General features: G+C 37.0%; 1 protein-coding gene across 12 annotated transcripts in view; it reads left to right on the top strand.

Annotated features, from left to right (window-relative positions):
• Window positions 1–7047, top strand: part of LOC149528511 (uncharacterized) — a 101652-nt gene extending 94605 nt beyond the window's left edge. For 8 of the 12 annotated variants that reach the window (XR_016358422.1, XM_089808488.1, XM_089808487.1 and 5 more), the window contains 2 exons: window positions 6140–6194; window positions 6283–7047. Coding sequence is in view for 10 of the 12 variants with exons in the window: in XM_089808488.1 (XP_089664614.1) it covers window positions 6140–6194; window positions 6283–6464 (237 nt within the window). In the remaining 2 variants the exon portion in view is untranslated. The remainder of the gene's footprint in view (window positions 1–6139; window positions 6195–6282) is intronic. The other 4 variants (XR_016358421.1, XM_089808490.1, XM_089808489.1 and 1 more) reach the window with 2 other exon arrangements.
• Window positions 7048–20165: the final 13118 nt, after the last annotated feature.

Here is a 20165-nt window from a genome sequence, read left to right as displayed (position 1 = left end):
TACTAGTTTTATTTGTTGCATTTCTCATATTGAACCCTTGCTTTGCTATTATGTGATTTCATTCATGAAGATGGTTGTGCCCACACACGAGCACGTGCGTGTGCGTATGATGGGGTCTTGCGAGACCCAAACTCTCGGATATAGGCCGGTTGAGGGATTGTTCATTTGGGGGTTGGGTTAGGAACTTGCATTGTCTTTGGGCACTCATCATGTGATGAGCATGGGTATGTAGGGTAGACGTGTGAAGTGGCTTCTCTCGTGTGGCTCGACCAGGAAGTGGCCGACAAGGTAACTTGAATAGGTTCTAATAAGTGAAAACCAATTTAATTAATGGGTAAATAAACTTAATGAAAGATAAAATGGCCTCCCGAGGGAGTTTATTGAAGGTGTGTGTCTGGCTTCTTGAGGGAGTTGATCGAAGGCATAGTATTTGGCCTCTTGCACGAGTTGATCAAAGATACATTTCGAGTTTGGCCTCTCGAGGGAGTTGATTGAAGGCTCAAGTACTTGCTCTACTCGATGAAAAGTAATGTCACTCCACTAGAGTCCTTACACAGTTATCCTTAGTGGGGGTGATTAGGAACTTGATGTACTGCATTTTCTTCATCATCGTACAAATGTTGGTATCATGTTCTTCTTGGCGTGTGTGTTAGCCTTGGGTGATTGTCTTATGTGATTGTGGTTGGGTCATTATCTCCATGAGAACTACTTGTGTGGGTCTACGGGTACCACATGGTTGGGAGGCATAGGTACCTATACCACTGCTAGGGACTGGTGTACAAAGATGGTTTACTTCTAGTTTGAGGTTGGTGCTAGATGTTCACTTGGTACTTCGGTGTATTTGGAGTATGTTCTCTTGTGATTATGCTTTACTTTGGATGCATTTGATATCATGTTTAGATAATGTTTAGTATGTTACTTGAGGCAGTCCTTTATCATGATGTTGTATCATATTGCTTAGTTGAGACTTCTTACCACTACTTTGGATTAGTGATGCTATTGGTAGTTTAACATGCTAGATGTTTCTTAGTTCATGCATTTTTAATGGATGGTTTATTGGTAAGAACGATCTCATGAGACAACTCCAACTACCTTGTTGGCAATTTGAGATTCATGCTCGAGGGTATGGTTAAGGCCCTTGACGTCTCATGATGCCATTATGGTGGGGAGGAAACGAGTATGGTTGTTTCAATTCGGTTGTATCTCTTGTTGATAGATTCATTTTCACTGTACTGTTGCTTATGTCCATGTTTGTTTATGATGTTATGATATCGATGGATAGATGTTATTGTGATTTGCATGTTAGCATGATTAGAGTTATGGTTTCTTGTTGATCTCTTTATGTGTGGATTTGGTACTCCCTAGTGTGGAGTTAGCTTTTTTTTCATGTTGTACATTGGTGTCAACATGCTCCTTTCATTTATTGTTCTGGCCACCTTCCTATCACATATCTTAGTAACTAGGATCACTCGATTTGCCTAGGTTGTGCTCCTTTGCATGGCATTAATAGTGTGCAAATCCTAGGGTTGTTTTATCTCCTTCATGTCGTAGAGCTCATTGAGATCTTTCCAACGCATTTTGAATGGAGTCCATTAGAGTCTGGACTCAAAGTTATGGCCTTTAGAGTGAAGGCTATTTTGGCTCCTTGTGAAAACTCTTACGAGAAAACACTCTTATGTGTTTACTTGTACAAGAGTTTGTCTTTACTTGTATGGGACTATGGGAATCCTCGTACGAGACGCCTTTGATGTAAAGTCTTATATGAGAAACAATGGGCATTTCCCTGTACTTCTTGAAGGTGGAATTCAATGTTTTAGATACCCTTCTTAGTGTTACATATTCCTATATCATGACAGATCTTATTTCGAGTGTTTTCGGGAACTTGGTCTTTGGTTTTCCATTTTGTTGATTGGAATGAACTTGTATGATTTAATCATTCAGGAATAGTGCTTTGGGTTTTAAAATGAATGCATTGTAAGTGATGAATGCTTGGGGATCGTTGGTTTGCTGGTTAGTTAAGTCTCCTATTGCAATCTCTTTTATGTTGTTGTTGTATGTATCTATGCTTTATCTTTAAAAAAATATTTTAGTGTATGTTTATCCTTGTTTCCAAGCATCTCTGGGCAGGGCATTACAAAAATTCATTAAAAACTTGAACAAAATGAAGAATCACTTACCTTTGACCACTAAATGTGCCTTCCTTAATGACTCCTAAGTCTTCGATGTGGGGTTTAGTCCCCTCTAGTGCTCACCTTTGAAGAAAAATGGTGCAAGTGTAGAAGAAAGAAAAAATGGTGAAGAATGCTTGAGAGATTAATGAATGATCATCAAATCACCAAATGCATGCTTTATTTCTCAAAATAGCGTTTATTTAACTTTTAGATATAAAACATAGAAAAATTGCATGTTGGAGTTGCTTTTGAGCACCAACATCCATGAATTGTTGCAAATTCTGCCCAGATTTGAGCAGGATTCTTGAAGTGAATCTGGATTGTCTGTGGATTTTAGATTGCAGAATTTACAATGAATCCAAATTCTCGTCTATAATCCTGCTCGAATCCAAACAGAGTCTGAACTGTGATTGCATCAAGATCAATATTCAAGCTTCAATATTAGGATTCGGTAACTTACATTGTTGTACTGCTGTAGTACTGCACAGCCATGGTTTATGTGACCAGTAGAGTGTTTTCTAATAGTTTTGTCCCAAAAATATAGTTTTTTTTAATGTAAAAGGATTTTGCTTGATTGTTTTCCAAACATCTTGGTTTTCTTTATCGTGGGTTTGTTGTTTTTAAAACCTTTTTTTGGACCAATTCCTGTGTTTTTATTGTCTTTTTCTCAAAACAAAGGTTGTCGATTTTTTTCACAAAATTGTGCCTTTTTTCTCTTCGACAAATTTTTTTGACGATTTTACTTATAAAATTGTTCTTGCAGAGTGTTTTAGACCACACCTAAAATTTCTAGGGCAAATGATGTTCTTGCAAATCTACTGGAGTTTTTCAATTTTGACAAAACTTTCAGTAAATAGTGTGATCTCAGCATTGCATCAAGAGTGTGATGATTACTCCACAAAACTGTGCTGATGTATTGTAATAGCTTCTTTTGATTATTTTTGGCAAAATTACGGTTTCAAACTTTTTGGCCGATTCTTTATCAACATAAGTCGAAGTTTTTTTAGAATCTGATCTCGGTTTATGGATAATAGGAGGGGTGGCTTGGTTACCTAACATCATGTCCACAACTTATGTAGAGAGTGGTTGGCTGATCATAAGTCTAACCGGGGATGGTTTCAACTGCAGGCTCATGCTGTTGAGCATTCCGAAGAGGAGTCTGCCTTCTATGCATTTGTGGCCAAATGACCTGCAACTTATGTCAAGTCTTCTGTAGGAAGGGAATTTAGTAGATTGACTATCAAAGGAGAGTGTTAAAGCAATTATGTAATGCTTTTTTGTTAGTTCTTACTTTAAATGTTTCTTTTCTAGTATTAGTTTCTATTTTAGAAACTTTGCATGTAATTTCTATTTAAGGAGCCTTTGTAATTATTGAATATCAATCATTTATCATTTCACAAATTGGTTAAAAGATGATAAGTACATTGGAAAAGTAAGCTAATAATAGAGTGAAAACATAGCAAAACACAACAAAATCTAATAGTGAATGATGAGATGAATAAAAAGAGAAGTGGAATTTTAGCAGAAGTTTGATAAACCGAAGAGTTTGCCTCAGTCAAATAGTGGAGGATATCCTAATGGGGACATGCATGACAATCATCTTTGATTGCTCGGAAAAGGAAAACTTTGTGTCAGTTTGCAAACTTTATTTCAATATGTGCACGTAGCATGTATTTGTTCTACAACACTTGCAAAATGAGAAAACCTTGTGGGTTATTCCAACCAAAAATGAGATGCACAAAGGCATAAATATAAGGGCTTGTGAACAAAAGGATTCCAAGGGATGATGATGGCAAGTGGGTGTGTAGAAATGGACATGTAATATGAGAAATAGGAAAAACAGGGTGAATGAAAGGGTCAAATACACATGAGAGAAGACAAAATTAAATACTAGGTGGGTGGGATAAGCATCAAATGTGAAACATAAATGAGGCTTACACAAGTGTTGAAATCATATGGGAAGGGGAAACACAAGACATAGCAATAAATGAAATTCAATAGTGCTCACTTTAAGTGTGAACAAGGGGTTAAAAGCAGTGTTACACCAGTACGGGGGTATTGGGCGAGATTCCAGGACGCAAGGGGCCTCATTTTCGGGATGACAGCAAGGGGAGAGAGGGGTGTTGTATAGTATACATATAGAACTTGAAATGCTAGTTATGAAATGATGTTTCAGTAGTTCACTAGAACATCCCAAATTAAAATACTTGAACATAGCAATTAGAACCATTGACATTCAACATAGTAATGTATTACATACGCAATAGTAACATTCAAAAATCAAAATGCAAATAGAAATTCAAGTACACATCCCAGCAGCAGCATGGTTGCAGAATGGTGGAGGTGGGGGTGCTTGGGTACTCAAGTACCTGGTGCAGGGACGTCTTGGGGATGGGTACTTCAAGGTTTAGAAAGGGGGTGTGAGTCTCCAGGTTACACTGGTTAAAACACTTGCAAATGAGAACTGTTAAAATGAGTGCAAAGCATGGTAAAAGAAGTTGCAGATAATAAAATATCTGTTATTACAATTAATGCAAGTTTAATTTTGTTTTGAGTTCTTCGTGTTGGGAAAAATACCTCAACCTTGCATTTACATGTCTTTGCTATTATTAATAAATCTTTATATGAGCACAAATTTTCCTTATTCTTTGTGCAAAGGTTCAATTTGCTTAGAAAAGCATACCGGTGAATTTTTGTTGCAAGATAACGTTTAGTTTGGAAGATACTAAAGGTTTCCGTTTTGGGAAATTGCCAAAAACATGTTGCAATTACATTTTCTAAGGCTTTGGAGGCATTGAAATGGACTGAAAATGTGGCTAAATGGCATCACAATTTAGGATGTTATAGAGTGCATTGCAAGCTTTCCAATGTTTCAAATGGTATGTGAGTCACACATCTGTTTGGAAAGTCATGGCCTGTTGAAGTTGGGTCTTCCAAAATAGGAAATGTAAAAATGTGTGGAACATGTAAATAAGTTGTAAAAGGGAGTTAAACGTGTTGTGTGTATTGACACACATAGGGCATCTTTGATTGGAGATAAGGTAGGCAATGCTTTTTAAGTGGTTTCTAGCCCATGGTTTTGTAATAACGTTGGTTTCTTATATTATATCTCCTATATATGAGGTGCGTGAGATGGAAGGTATGTGCGAGAGTCATATATCTTTTTAGTTGTGTCTGAATCTTTGGTTGGTGATAGTTCTGAGTTTAGCTTTCTCTGCAAGGATATTGTAATTTGTTATTGAATGCTGAATAATATATTTTGCTGCTTTTGGAGTGGATTTTTCTCTTGAAAGGGGTTTCTTTAGGTAAATCACTGTTTTGTGGTATGCATATCGTTTTCTGTGAATTCAGTAAGTTTCTGGATACAGATAAAGATTTAAGAAAGCTTTTACATTACTCTCTCCTCAGGGTTAGTGTACGAAGTTGTTCTGCTAGTTAACTTCTTACATTTCACATATTTATTTCCATAAAGCATTGTGTGGTCACCTTTTTCACATGGAGCAATTTTCATTCAATTGGTGGTAGGTATATTAGGGATGATAATAATACCATATTAGAAGGGAGTTGTTTAAACTATGTCTAAAAGTAGTTTGCTATCTCAATTTATTAAAATTTAAAATAGATCCAGGTCTGAGAATTTTATTTAGTGATGAAATTGATTCATGTTTTCTGGTTGCATTTTCAGTGGCATTATTTTCAATATTTATGGAAATTCATTTAATTAAATCTAAAAATCTGATGATATGACAAAAATTCCATTTGTAATTGGGAGATTTATTTTTTCTTTGTTTTCAAACAAAATGTGATTGGATTTCTTGAAACTTTATCACTTCACTTCATCCACTTTTAGTTTTTGCATCTTCTTGTTTATGTTCCACTTTTGTTGAAATGATTATCATGAAGACTCTACTTTTTAAAGAATAATTTTTGCTGAAATGATATTTAATTCCATATCTACATTTTTGCAGGATGGGGGTATTATAGCTATTCTTGATGCATCGTCTCAAAGAGATGAACATTCTGGTAATAATGAGTTGTAATTAAAAAATGAGTGATTATTCTTGCTTTTGTTTTTGCATCATTTGGGTTTTAAAAAAAAGTGTGATGGCAGTTTCCTTTTTGCAGGCCACCTATTTTTTACACCCCCTAAACAGAAAGATGCTATTCAAATGCAGAAAAAGCTATGCCATGCAGCAAATGAAAATATGTCAAGACGTAAGATACACAAGAATTGAGGCATACAAGGATACACATTGTATTGTTTCAGAATACATTTGCTTGTTAACCTGGTGATTTTTCAAGATAACAAAGACCATCACGGTTCAACTCTGTGATTATTTTTAATGCCGATTTCTTTATCTGAATTCTTTTGTAATAGATGTTTAGTTGGGTAAGGTTTCTAAGCATGTTAGAGGTCTATTGTTCAAGCTATATGGTACATTCTTTCAGGTGAAACCCTCCCCCACAAAATATCCTCTAAAAATAAACTGCTCTAGTCACTGAGATGTACTATAAAAACTTGCACTTGTAAGACAACAAGAGGAGTACCAGAAGATGTGCCTGGTGAAAGACCTTGGGAACAAATTTCCTAGGACATTTACTGCCAAAGTTTCAACACCAGCAGCAGCTGCTGGACTAAGGTCGGCCGAGGCCTTTATAAACCAAGGGATTCCTGTAATTAATGCAGTGTGACACTAAATTGACACGAGAAAGAGGCAGCAGGCTGAAGCAACTCCCTAACAGAGAGCAACACAATCTCTCCTCCACAATAAAGATTTTTACATACGCCACTCTCAAAAACCTCAATCAACATTGTAATCTATCACATATGCAATAGCCAGAATTTATGTCTATCATAAAGTTGATCATTCAGTCATTTATGTTGTTGGGCTCATAATGTCCTTTATCAATCATCTTAATCTAGAAGTGAGCTGTAGACAATTTTTTTGTTTCTTTACATGAAAGAAACTTTAACCGACACTGATAATAAATTAGTTAGCTTTTTGCAGTTCTCAAGGTCGGCTCTCAAGCAAATTTATGTTCCATTCTTGAGTGATTTATAATTCTTTTAAGGAAACATATTTCTTGGAGTTATTCTTTGCAATGTTGCTAGAAACAACAAACTTCCTACAGTTCTGATGTTAGTCCAAACTAATATAATTTGTAAACTATTTTCTACCCTGATTTTGGTTGCTTTAAGTTTCTCTTTTTCTTTTCGAAACTATGACGGACCAATTGTCAGCAGCCTAGCTTGGAGTGAAACATACAAAAAGCTGACGAGACAAATTTTAAATTCTCGAGTGTTCCTAATATAATGAGGGTGACGCAGTTTAATTATTCACTAGCCTAATAAATAAGTATTATACATCAAGAGATGAGTATTCATCTTGCACCTCAGGTAATTTCAGAGCGCAGCCTCCTATCAGAATATAAATATAAGCAGAATGAATGTAAATAATTCATTAAATTTTATACCAAATGTAAGCACAAATCACTAATCTACCCTTAAGTTGGTAGAATATATTGAATATGTAACATGACATTTATATATTGTATATTGAGTGTAGATTTTTTAATAATTCCTAGTTATCCATACTAAGTTTTCATAAGCCTCTTCATGTGATTTCGCTATTAAATATCTTTTTTGCTCTCTTGATCAACAATTCAACTCTAATTATTCATGTTGAACTCTTGATCGACAATTCAACCCTTATTTTGTTCTCTTATTTTTGGTGATTTTGCTTTGATTGTTACTTATAACACATTGTTCGAGAGCTTCAACTGTCAAAATTGTCCGTTTTGAAAAGAATACCTCTTTTTGTAGCCAAACTTATATTTAGTTCTATTCCTAATTTCTGTTATTTGTCCAACAATATTGCCGGCTTCTGCATCAAGGCAGTTATTAAAGCATTCTATATTTTTTATTACATTCATTAAGCAATGTTTGTGTTGTGAAAAAGTTTAATATAAATTTTATATTCCTTTATGAGGAGATATAATGCGAGTTTGAGGCTTGAGCTCCTCTCCTCAGTTCTTCCATTTGCTCACATTTCTTTCCTTTCCTCCATTCCTTGCGATCTATATCCCCTTGTCAAACTTTATTGAAGTTTCTTTTGTGGGCAGTATTTCTTTATATGAACCAAAAGGATATTTGATAGGATGTCCTATGGAGACGAAAGTTCTCCTTTGCTTTTTGCCCCACATTTATTTTCAAACAGCGCAGGCAAGCAGCGTGGGGAAATGCAGGCAGCGCAAGCAGGTTCTTCAGGAGTCTTGGAAACATAGTAGAACGCGTGCAAAATTGGAGGTCGTGAACAGAGGGCATTTGCAGCTCGTGAAAAGAGGAGGTATTCACGACGGTAGGGCCAAGCTCGTGAACGACGAACTCTCTGCAGCGGCGAAAGCGAAGGTAGGGCCTGCAGCAGCCAAGGTAGGGCCGACAACAGCGGCAATCAGTGCAGGGGCAAATTTGGTTTGGTCGGCAGTCTTGGCAACCAGTGGGACCAGTCATCCAGTGCTAAAGGCTTTGCTATTACTAGTGGGTCCATATTTGCGGGCTTCCAGATGATGATTTTGTTTGCTACGATGTTCCTCTCTTTCATTGGGCTCCAGTCCGGTTCCATTTGAAAACACTCCAATAGGCAAACATGTAGATCCCAGGTACGCCTTTTCCCTTATTCTTACCTCTTACATTTTAGTCTACACCTGTTCAAGCTTCCTTTATTACTTCTACTGGCTTTGGTAAATTTACAACGGTAAAACAACATAAAGATTTATAGCAAGGCACCAGTGGGTACGATATGGTCCTCATGGAAGGAACAAACGAGGAAATCACAGAAACATCTGTAGAGAAGATACTTGTACAAGTATCATTGATTGATCAACCAAAGATTGTTGAGGCACAACTAGAACTAGGTGGGTCCACCTTGCAAAACACAGGATCTGACAGTAATAGGGTGGCAGAGAATTTGATAGTTAGGGCACCTGTTACAACAGAACAACAAACTAATGTGGGAGAAGCTACGAAACACAATGACATCTCTGGTAACAGTGGCTTGGTCCTGACATACGAGAATAGTTTAATGCACAACAACATCATAAAGTGGAATCAAGGGAGGTTCCTCATTCTTCCAGGACCCTCAGTCGGACACGCGAGTTCATTCAATCTTGGAGGGACAAATGGTAATTTACCCACAAACACTTTGAGCTTCTCACAAGCCAGTGGACCACCGACAGGAGGAAACTACACCTATGTGAATGCCAAGCAATATAAAAGAATAATTAGGCGGAGAAAGATACGAAAGTTTAAAAATGCAGGGAAGTTAGCAGCTTTACTTTCGAAATCGATTCCACATACCTCAGACAGCGCAAGGGAGGGAGAAATAAATTTGAGGCCGACTGAAATCTCTGAAACAATTAAGCGGTTTGATAATATCAGAGATATTAACAGTAAAGGGAAGACGAATAATTCTCAAGTGATAGACACAGTGGAAGATGAGCTGCCAAATAATTACAGCCCCACAAGGACACCTATGACGTGGTATCCAGACATCTTTGTGAACGATTTGGTAGCTATGAAGGAAAGGGTGTGGGCACTTGAAGAGAGGAGCCAAATAGAAAGTATCACAATGAAAAGAGTTACTGAGGATAATTGGAAATTGGCAGCGGAGGTCAAGTCACTTAGAGAACAAATTCAAAAATTGCAATTTAATATGGAAAAAAGAGAGTATGAATTAATATTGTTAAAGAAAGTAGGAGAAAAGAGGACAACAACAAGTACTACGGGAGAAGGAGAGACTACGAAAGGAGACAAAATCGGCAAATGAAAAATATACAAGATGCCATGGCCAATATGGAAATAAAAGAGAATCAACTTAGAGAACAAATTGAAGAAGTTAGATCATGGGCTAACATAGTAAAGGGACCAACAAACACTCATATTGACAACATAGAAAAACAAGTTCGGAGACAGATTAGAGAGAAAAAAGAAAGAAATGAGAAAGCAACAAATATCGTCATCAAAGGGCTACGAGACTATGGAGAACAGGAGAAAACAACGGATTTAGTTAAAGACTTCTTTAAAGACCAATTAGACTGGCATGGAACAACCATACAAGCACAAAGAATCGGAAAATGGATTAGAGGAGGCAAAGACAGACATGTTAGAGTGGCAATGAGGAATACAGGAGATAAAAACAACATTTTCAGCAAGAGGAAGTTTCTTAGAGGCACACACATATATCTCCATGATGACCTCACCGTAACTCAGCAAGAAGAAATGAGGAAGGAATGGGAAAAAGTGAAAACAACAACAGAAAACGGCAAGTGGGCGTGGCTACAAAATGGCAAAGCTCAAATCAGCGACAAAATCATACCCAATAAATAGGAACTCGGGCCCACCTAGGAACATTTAACTATAGTTAGCTAGAACTGTAGAGGTTATCCTTGGAGAAGAGGACTTGGGTTAGGGCCGATAGCTAAAGATAATGACATCATTATGCTTACCGAGAGTCATGAGCATGATGGATGTAGGGTTCCAGATTTTGAAGGGTATAAGAAGGTATCATTGTGGAATGAGAAGATAGATAATGGTAAGGGGCATGGAGGCATCACTGTTCTAATAAAATAAACTTGGAGTAGATTTGTAAACTTAGAGAAAGAAGATGTAAACAAGCAGTATATTTGGATAAAAATAACAGAGAATTAGATTTCTACAAGGGTGGTTGTCTGTTACTTCGCCCCAAAATGCTCAAAAATGTATAAAAAGCATAGATTGGATCGAGAAGACCCGTTCGTTGCACTCAAAAAAGACATAGCAGCCTTTAGCTCTTTAGGGGAAATAATGATAATAGGGGATTTCAATGCTAGAACAACAAACAACCACACTCTCAATCTTAAGGAGAGTTACAATGAAAGCAGAGACCTAGTTTGGCTTGAAGAAGAGGGGACACAAAAATGGGAAAGATCTTCACAGGATAGGATGGGAAAGATTAATCATTTTGGTGTTGAATTACTAGGCTTATGCTGCCTATATAACATGGTCATATGTAATGGTTTGGAAAAGTGGCCTAAATCAGGTTGAATCACATGCAAAAGATACAATGGACAAAGTGTTGTTGATTATGTAATATGCTCACAAGAATATGTTGCAAAGATAATTAACTTTGAGATAGAGGATTGCCCAATGGAGCTAAAATTTGATCATAACCCCATCTTGATAAGGGTGGCCACTCACTTTAAAGATCAACATATTCTCTCAAAACCTTTACAAAAGAGGAAGATGATTCTGATTGGCAAAGTTTTAATGACACAAGAAAACCATGCTACTTTCCAAAACTCTCTTTTGTGGCTGTCTAGGGTTCTAGGAAATCATCCCGAGCTTGATAAACAACATTTCATGGACAAGGATAATCTTGTTCTTACTATCATTAAAGCACTGGAGGAGTGTAAAAGATCTAGGGCCACAAGAGAAGCCAAGAACACTTTTCTGGCCAATCCGTGGTTTGATGAGGAATGTAAAACAACAAAAAGAAATTGGAAAAAGAACATAAATAGAGAAAGTAGAAAGGAGTATAATCAGCTGATTAAAAAGAAGAAAGAAGAGTATGTAAACAAGAGAAGAATCGAGTTGATTAATCTTGGTAAAAACAGCCCTAGAAAGTTTTGGAAAGAGCTTCAGTAGAGAAAAACTCAAATAGAGAACAACATAACAGGAACCAAATGGTTGGAATATGCCAAGACTCTCTATGAGTGTGATCTAGGAGAACATAGAACCATGGAAACAGAGACTACAGGGGAGTTATTCAACGAAAATGATATTATTCAAGACATAAGGAGGTTAGCTGCTGGTAAAGCGCAAGATATAGATGGGCTTCAAGATGAATACTTAAAATGGGATGCTGAAACCCTCACACCACACATCACTAAAATTTTCAATAGTGTCAATAGAGAAGGTTTCCCTGTAAAATGGACAAGTGTGGTGATCCCACTCCACAAAAGTGGAGATATAAACAATCCTTCTAATTATCGAACCATCATGATCAATCCACTATTTGACAAGTTATTTGGCAGCTTGGTAGAACAAAAAATCAGCAACTGGGCTGAAACAGAAGGCAAACGTGCAAAAGGGAAAGCAGGCTTTAGACCGAAACACTCTACTATAGATCACGACATCACTCTTAGACACTTGATTGAGAAAGTTTGGGACACTCTCGGGAACGAGGCTTTTTGTTGTTTCGTGGACTTTAAAAAAGTATTTGACACAGTGCCACGTAATAAATTATGGGATAGAATGGAAGAGTTGGAAGTTCCTAAAGAACTTAGGTCAGCGGTTTACAGATTATATGAGCAGGTCAAAGCTAAAATTAGAACGCCAGAAGGGCTATCAAAAGATTTTGACAGCAACATCGGGGTTAAGCAAGGGTGTCCTCTATCTCCAACATTATTCGAGCTCTATATTGACAAGTTAGAAGAGTGGATAAACAAGACCAATGGTGAGGGGGTGCAGCTAGCCCACTAAGTGATAAGATTGCTCTTATATGCAGATAATCTCATAATTCTTGCTAGAATAGCTAAAGGTTTGAAAGAGCACTTGATAGCACTAGAATTTTTTTGTCATGAGGTAGGAATGCAAGTTAATACTAGCAAAACCAAAATTATGATCTTCTCACTGAAGAAGAATAGGGGCATACAAGATGAGTTTCTGTTTGAAAATAGCCCACTTGAGATTGTGGAAGAATACAAATACTTGGGCATCGATTTTCATAACAAACTCAATTGGGATACTTGCAGATCAAAAAGGATCCAAGGGGGTTGGAAGGCGTTATACTCTTTACAAAACAAGTGCAGGAATGCAGAATTATGGGATTGGACGACCATGAAAACTCTTTTTGGTTTGCTAGTCACTCCGGTTATTCTATATAGATGTGAAGTGTGGGGAGGTAGTATGTCCGAACAGAAATGGCGGCAAGTAGAAAGAATTCAAAAACACTTCATCACATGCAATCTTAAAGTCAAGCCCACAGTTTCATATGAGATCCTTTTGGCGGATGTGGATTCCTTTCCATTAGAAGCCGTTGCTTTGGTCTGAATGATAAGCTATTTAAAGAAAACTCAAGTCTGGAAACACATCGTTGGCCCAAGTTGATCATAGAGGAAAAACTTGTGAGGCGGAAAAGCACATGGATGAAGCAAAATGACAAATGGATGCGAAAATGGGATATCAACATCCAAACTTGCCCGAATAACATTACAGAAATAAAGAAGTTTGTCAATGAAAAATTTCGCAATATTCTGTGGACAAGACACATAGGGCGGAAAAAATCTTATACATTAAAGAATTTAATCCCACTTCTAGTCATGATGAAAAGGCCTATATAAGAGCACCTATTAACTGGAAAGTAAAAATGTTGATGGCACAACTTAGAACTAGTTCACATCAGCTGTGATGTGAAATTGGTCGGTGGCAAGTTCCAAAGGAAGAGTGGGCAGACAGAACATGTTTATTTTGTAATATGGGAATAGTTGAGACAGAGTAGCACTTTGTCAAGGAGTGCTTGGCTTACAATGACATAAGATCTGGTTATACAAAAATACTGCAGAATAATGACTTCAACTATTTATTTGGGGAAGATCAAGTGAAGAGAGCAGCGGATTTGATTACCAAACTTCAGAGAAGGAGAGACAAGTTAACCAAAACTTTACAACTAACTAATTCTGCTCCTGACTCGGGAGGGTGATTGCATGGGTCCCATAGACTACTTTAGTCTCGTGGACGTCATTAAAATCTATCATATCATATCATATCATATCATATCTAGTAACTGTATAATGGAACTATTGGTAGTCGTTTGGTGGTTATGGTAGTTCAAGAAAAAATAAATTAAATATCTTTTGTTTTAAGTCTCTAAAACACAATTGCAAGAATCGCTAGCCAAACATATTCAATATTTAGAGACATGCTTATGCTTGAGCTTGGGGTTGAGGTAACACTAATTGCTTCAAATTAATTTTGCTTTTCCAATTTTTGATTACGTTCCATACGTTGTTACTTTCATCTATTTATTAAGATAGTTAATATGGTTTATCTTTATGAATCAAATATTTTTAAGTCGAATTAATTTTACTTTCCTAATTTTTGATTAGGTTTCATATATTGTTACTTTCATCCATTTATTAAGATAGTCAAATATTTTTCTAGTCTTTATAGTCTAGCTATCTTTTTTGTGAGATAAATGTTTTTTTGTAAGTGATCTTTGGGACATATAGGGTTAAGGAATCACCTCCAACATGGTATTATGGTTTTATATTTGTCATTTCCTCTTTGTTTTATGATAGATCCAATTTTGATTAGGAAAATTGGTTCATCTTGATAAAAACAATTTTGATAGATCCAAAGGTAATGTATCTTTAATAATACTCACCATAGAAACTTAATATTCATGGTCTGTTTAAGGAACTTAATCTACCATGCAAGATATAATCTATCATGATCTGTCTTGGACATCATAAAATGTCCATCACAATAGAAGGCCATAGTCTATTTAAGAATCTTAATCAAACATGCGAGTTATAATTTATCATGATTTGCTTAGACATCATGAGATGTCCATTATAGTAAAAGGCCATGGTCTGTATAAGGAACTTAATCCATCATGCAAGTTATCATGTATCATGATATGCTTAGACATCATAGTAGAAGATTACGTTATTGAAAGTTAGTTACCTTCCAATAACTTTTACAAATACAATTGATAATCATTTCGAAGTCCTCATTTCCTCATGATGTACATAGGGCCCAAATAGTCATGGAATAACATGAATATATTCATTAGTACAGTAAAAAAAATATGTCGAGGCTTTCTCAATAATTACAATTATGTCAAGTTTACCTTGGAAGTGTTCCACCTTTATTTTGCAAGAAGTTAGGCGAGGATGGTAAAGTACATTGAACTCCCTTTTAATCCATTATTTTAGAAATTTTATTTTGAAGTTATTTTAGAATACAAATTTTTGTGAATCCAAGTTTGGATTACTAACTTTAGCAAAGGAAGTTCAATGTTTAAGTCTGTGAGGACAATTCATTGTAGTGTGCCCATAGTTGTCATATCTATGACATTGTATTTTAGAGTTGTCTATTTGTTTCTTGAATGACTGTTTACTATTTAAGTACTTGCCCTTTTCCCTTTTCAAATTAGTGGTGTGAATTTGAATGTCTTCATTTGTGGATCCTAGACTGATTCCACTAGTTATTAAATTACACTCTTCCTGAATGTGATCAATTTTGAGTAGCTTCGAACAAGCACTTATCCCTTGTCAAAAGTTTTCCAATAAAATAGGGAGTCCATTCAATGTTACCATGGTCAACTCTTTACTATCATAAATATGACCAAAGGTTGAAAGTTGATTTATGAATTCTTGATATAGGAGCATCCTGGATGTAATAGTAATCTTGCATGACCCAAAAATATGTAGGATTTGAGCAAAAGCGCACAACCAATCCACGAAGCCCAAGAAAACCTGCATGCAGAAAACTTGTCACAGAGAAGAAAAAGACAAGAATAGGCAAGGGTTTGATTTGAAAAACTCAGACGAAGAAAATATTATTCTACGGATCTTCATAATAAAAAATACAAAGAGATCAATTCTTATAAAGGAGATCGAAACTCGAAAAGGGTAACCTAAAGCCTAAAAAAGCTAGGTTGCACAATATAATTAATAAAATATTAATTATATGCACCTACAAGATAGCTTAAGAAAACTAGAGTAATAGGTAACTTAATTAATTAAATCAAAGTGATTTAATTAATAAGTGCAAACAAATAATTAATCTAACACCCCCCTTTAAGCGAAACTCAGGAGGTAAGCTAACCTAGCACAGCTATGAAAGCAAGAAAATTGGGTCCCGGCAACAAGGCCTGATCAGGTACCCAATCACAAAATCTCTATAAAGAGGAGAAATAGAGAAAATCACATGGGAAAAACCCTACTCCAAAAAGAGATAGCAATGAATGTTCCAGAAGAAGGAACAAAGAGATCAGAAGAGAATCATTGAAGCATGAAGAACTGCAAAACTCTGTCAAAATGCTGATATGTAGAACCTCCATGGAAATAGAAGGCACGAATTGAGCATGTCTATATGGTAGATGATCCATCTCATCGAAATGCATAGGTAGCCAACCACTGCAATCGTTTAGTATGTAGGATCAGGTGCTAAATACATAGCTCACACCAACGAACCATCGAACCAAGGAAGCATAGAACAACAATATAACCCCCCCTTAATGCAGACGGGGTGAGGTGACAGGCAACTGAAAAGATGGGCCAAAGATCTCCTACAACACATGAACCAAACACATCAAGAGTGAGGTACAGACACCAATAAAAGCACGTGTCATCGACACTGCATGAGGCAAAAGAGAAAGAGAGCCTATAAGCAGCAAACAACTATCCCCCCCATGGCACTTTATAAAATAGTGCGAGTACAACAAACCACAATGATGAAAAGGATCCCGAAATGTAAGAGTGGCACTTTATCTCAGTGCGTTGCATAAAGATGCTTACAATGAATATAAAAAATGATCAAAAAAAACATAAGGCTGAAACAACAGAAGGTAGAGCCCAAAATGAAGCAATTGAAGCAACAAAATTGATCCCCGGACCTGAAACAAACAGGATATCCACCAGAATGCTAAAACAAAAACAACTGAATAGGATGTGCCTAGAAAAAAATCTGGAACAACAACCAGCATCACTGGAAAGAGCACAGAAAGAGCTTTTCAGCGATATAAAGAAGTCCAAAAATAGAGATCGGATGCTCAAGATATGCCTCCTAGAGTTGAAAACAAAATATCTGGCTTTGACTGCCAAAACAAGCAACCAAATTGTATCAAAACCCAAAAACACCTGTACCATCATCTCCGTCTTGGAACCAGCTTTTCGATGCATTTTTCGAATCGAAAAAATACGTTCGTATGCTCAAGTTACGGAAGAAAACCCGACAGGGCCTCTGAAGATGCATGAAAAAATTATTTTTTTAAATAAAAAAATAATTAAAAAACAAAAAAAGGCGCCATACCTGCGCCACCGGTGGAGTGGCGGCCGGGGTGGCGGGAGGGAGGAGCGCCGCTGCCACGGTGGAGGAGGAGCGCAGAAGAGCGGCTGAGCCTTAGGCGGTCGGCGGAGGTGGAGCCACAGCGGCCACAGAGCCGCTGGCTGTCTGCGGGACCGCTGGCGGTAACCGCCTATGGTTTACCGCAGCCGCTAGCAGTTTCGGTGACCGCCAACGGTTTTTGTAATCGCCGTGGGAAAAAACCACATTTTTTTCAATTTTTTTTGCGATTTTTTTATTTCGCAACACCTTGGATTGCGTGCAGAGGCTGTACGACCTTGTATGGCAATTTTTTTTGCCTCCTAGATCAACGTTGTCCAAATCAGACAAATTTTATATCAAAACAGGGGTTTTGATGCCTTCTGAATCCAACCGTGAGGTCTGTTTGGCCTCAAATTGCTCTGAAAATCAGTGACCCCCCTATTTTTTCAAAAAAAATTGAAAAACACCAGATCTGATCCGCCAAACCCTTGTTCTCCCTTTTTCTTGAAACACCGAACAAGCTACAACAGATCTGGCTCTAATACCATGTAGGATTTGAGCAAAAGCGCACAACAAATCCATGAAGCCCAAGAAAACCTGCATGTAGAAAACCTGTCACGGAGAAGAAAAAGACAAGAAGAGGCAAGGGTTTGATCTGAAAAACTCAGATGAAGAAAATATTATTCTACGGATCTTCATAATAAAAAATACAAAGAGATCAATCCTTATAAAGGAGATCGAAACTCGAAAAGGGTAACCTAAAGCCTAAAAAAGCTAGGTTGCACAATATAATTAATAAAATATTAATTATATGCACCTACAAGATAACTTAAGCAAACTAGAGTAATAGGTAACTTAATTAATTAAATCAAAGTGATTTAATTAATTAGTGCAAACAAATAATTAATCTAACAAAATATTTCCTTTTTGTTTCTTGAATAAGGGTTGTCTTAGTGCAGAGTTATCTGTGAAGGCTTGCTTAGAAAATCAATCATATGAGCTCAAAATGTCTTAATTTCAGAAGTGGATGTTTATCTTGGATATATCAACCTTCCAGTTGAGGCTCTGTGCCATATCATATGTATTCATGGATTTATTGCAGAATTTTGGTGTACAATTTTGGTATAAAAACTCTAGGCTCATCGTTAAAGACCTTAGAGGCCGCATATGGGCTCCGAAATGAGGTCGACTAGAGCTTGCACAATTTAGGCCCTGTAGATCAGAATTTGGGGATTTCAAAAAGTGGTTATATAAGCTAATTAGTGCAATGGTTTGAAAGTTATGACCTTTTGAAAATGGGCCGACCAAAAATTTCCAAAAATAAGTGTCAAAGGTGTATCAGGTCGACTCTATATGTAATTTTAAAGTTAGTCGGTCTTGAGGTTTAGGGTTTGATGTGTAGAAACTTCCCAAGCAATGTACAAATGCTTATTGAAGGAATGCCCACACATTGTCTAGGACAACTCTGGGTGATAGTTCATAGCTATGTGTTGCAAATTATTGTAAAGAAGGTGTCCATGTGGGTTTGCATATTGTATTTCAAAATTCTGCAATTTTGCATTTGCGACAATAATAAAAAGCCCATATTTCATTCTTGCAAATTGTTGTTGTTTCTTTGTTTCTATTATGTGTTTGTGGTATTAAGGGGAGCATCCTTCATCAAGTGGTATCAGAGTAGGAGTTCCAGAGTGTGTAAATAGATTTCCAACTGAGAGATAGGTACACCAGGACCATGGTTTGGGATGAGCATATAGACAAATTGTCAGTTGTGGGGCAGTTCTCACTAGGGTTTCAATGGAAGCACAATAATGCCTCCACGAGTGTGGTGGAAGAGTTGTAGGTGTTGTACCTAAGGGTTTTAGAGCCCTCTAGAGACGAATGCAAGCATTGGAAGGATGAATGCACAAAGGAATAAATCTTGCCATAAGAGATGAAATTGAGGATGAGGACGAAGAAGAAGAAAAAGCTGAAGTAGAGGCAATAAGGTCATATAAGGTCATCTCCAAGCTTGGAAAAAGATCTAAGTTTGAGGTTCCCAATGTTCAGGAAAGCTTATCCCAAAGGAGTTGATTGATTGGATCAGTGAATTGGATGAATACTTTGAGTATGAAGATATTGGGGATCCTGATAGGGAAAAGTTTGCGAAGGCGAAATTGAAGGGACATGCGAAGATCTAGTGGAAGGAGATTCAATTGGAGAATAATAGAAGGAGGAAGGAAAAAACAACCAGATGGGATCGAATGATAGCTAAATTGAATCGACAATTCATTCCCGTGGATTATGAGCTTGACCTACTAAAGAAAATGCAAGGGTTGAAGCAAGCGAGAAGATCTGTTAAAGAGTATACCGAAGAATTCGAATGACCAGTATTGAGGAGGCATAACAGGTTGTTCTAAGAGTTGAGGAGAATTCGAGCAAAAGGTTTGATAAGAAAAATAGTGGTAGAGGTCGTGGTGGAAGATCTGGCAAATAGTCTTATGGAGGTTGAAATGATGATCAGAACAACAAGGATGAGGCTAATGATAGCAGTCAAAACCAAAGAACCAAAGGGGAAACAATTCCAATTATTTCTATGATTAAAACAATAGAGATCAGGGAGAAAGAGACAAAGGAAAGGGATCTGGAAGAGGATGGTTCCATGGAAAATGCTTTCACTGCAGAGAAGAAGGGCATAGAGCATTTGAATGTTCCCAACACTAAGGAAAGATAGATCAGAGAACAGAAGGCCAGGTTAGAGTTGTGCATGTTGATGAAGATCCCAAATCATCCCATTCTAAAGATTCTAAAAGAGAAGTCCTAATTAATTGAAGAGTTGTTGAGTGGTGAGAATGACCCTGATCAAAGGAGGAGTTTGTTTTGTACTAGGTGCAAATGTGAAGATAAGTGATATGATGTGATCATTG

This window comes from Cupressus sempervirens, chromosome 11 (assembly GCF_028749045.1).
Source record: "Cupressus sempervirens isolate cs-2001-9-10 chromosome 11, ASM2874904v1, whole genome shotgun sequence".
Lineage (NCBI taxonomy): Eukaryota > Viridiplantae > Streptophyta > Pinopsida > Cupressales > Cupressaceae > Cupressus > Cupressus sempervirens.
This window is presented reverse-complemented; position numbering and strand designations above follow the sequence as displayed.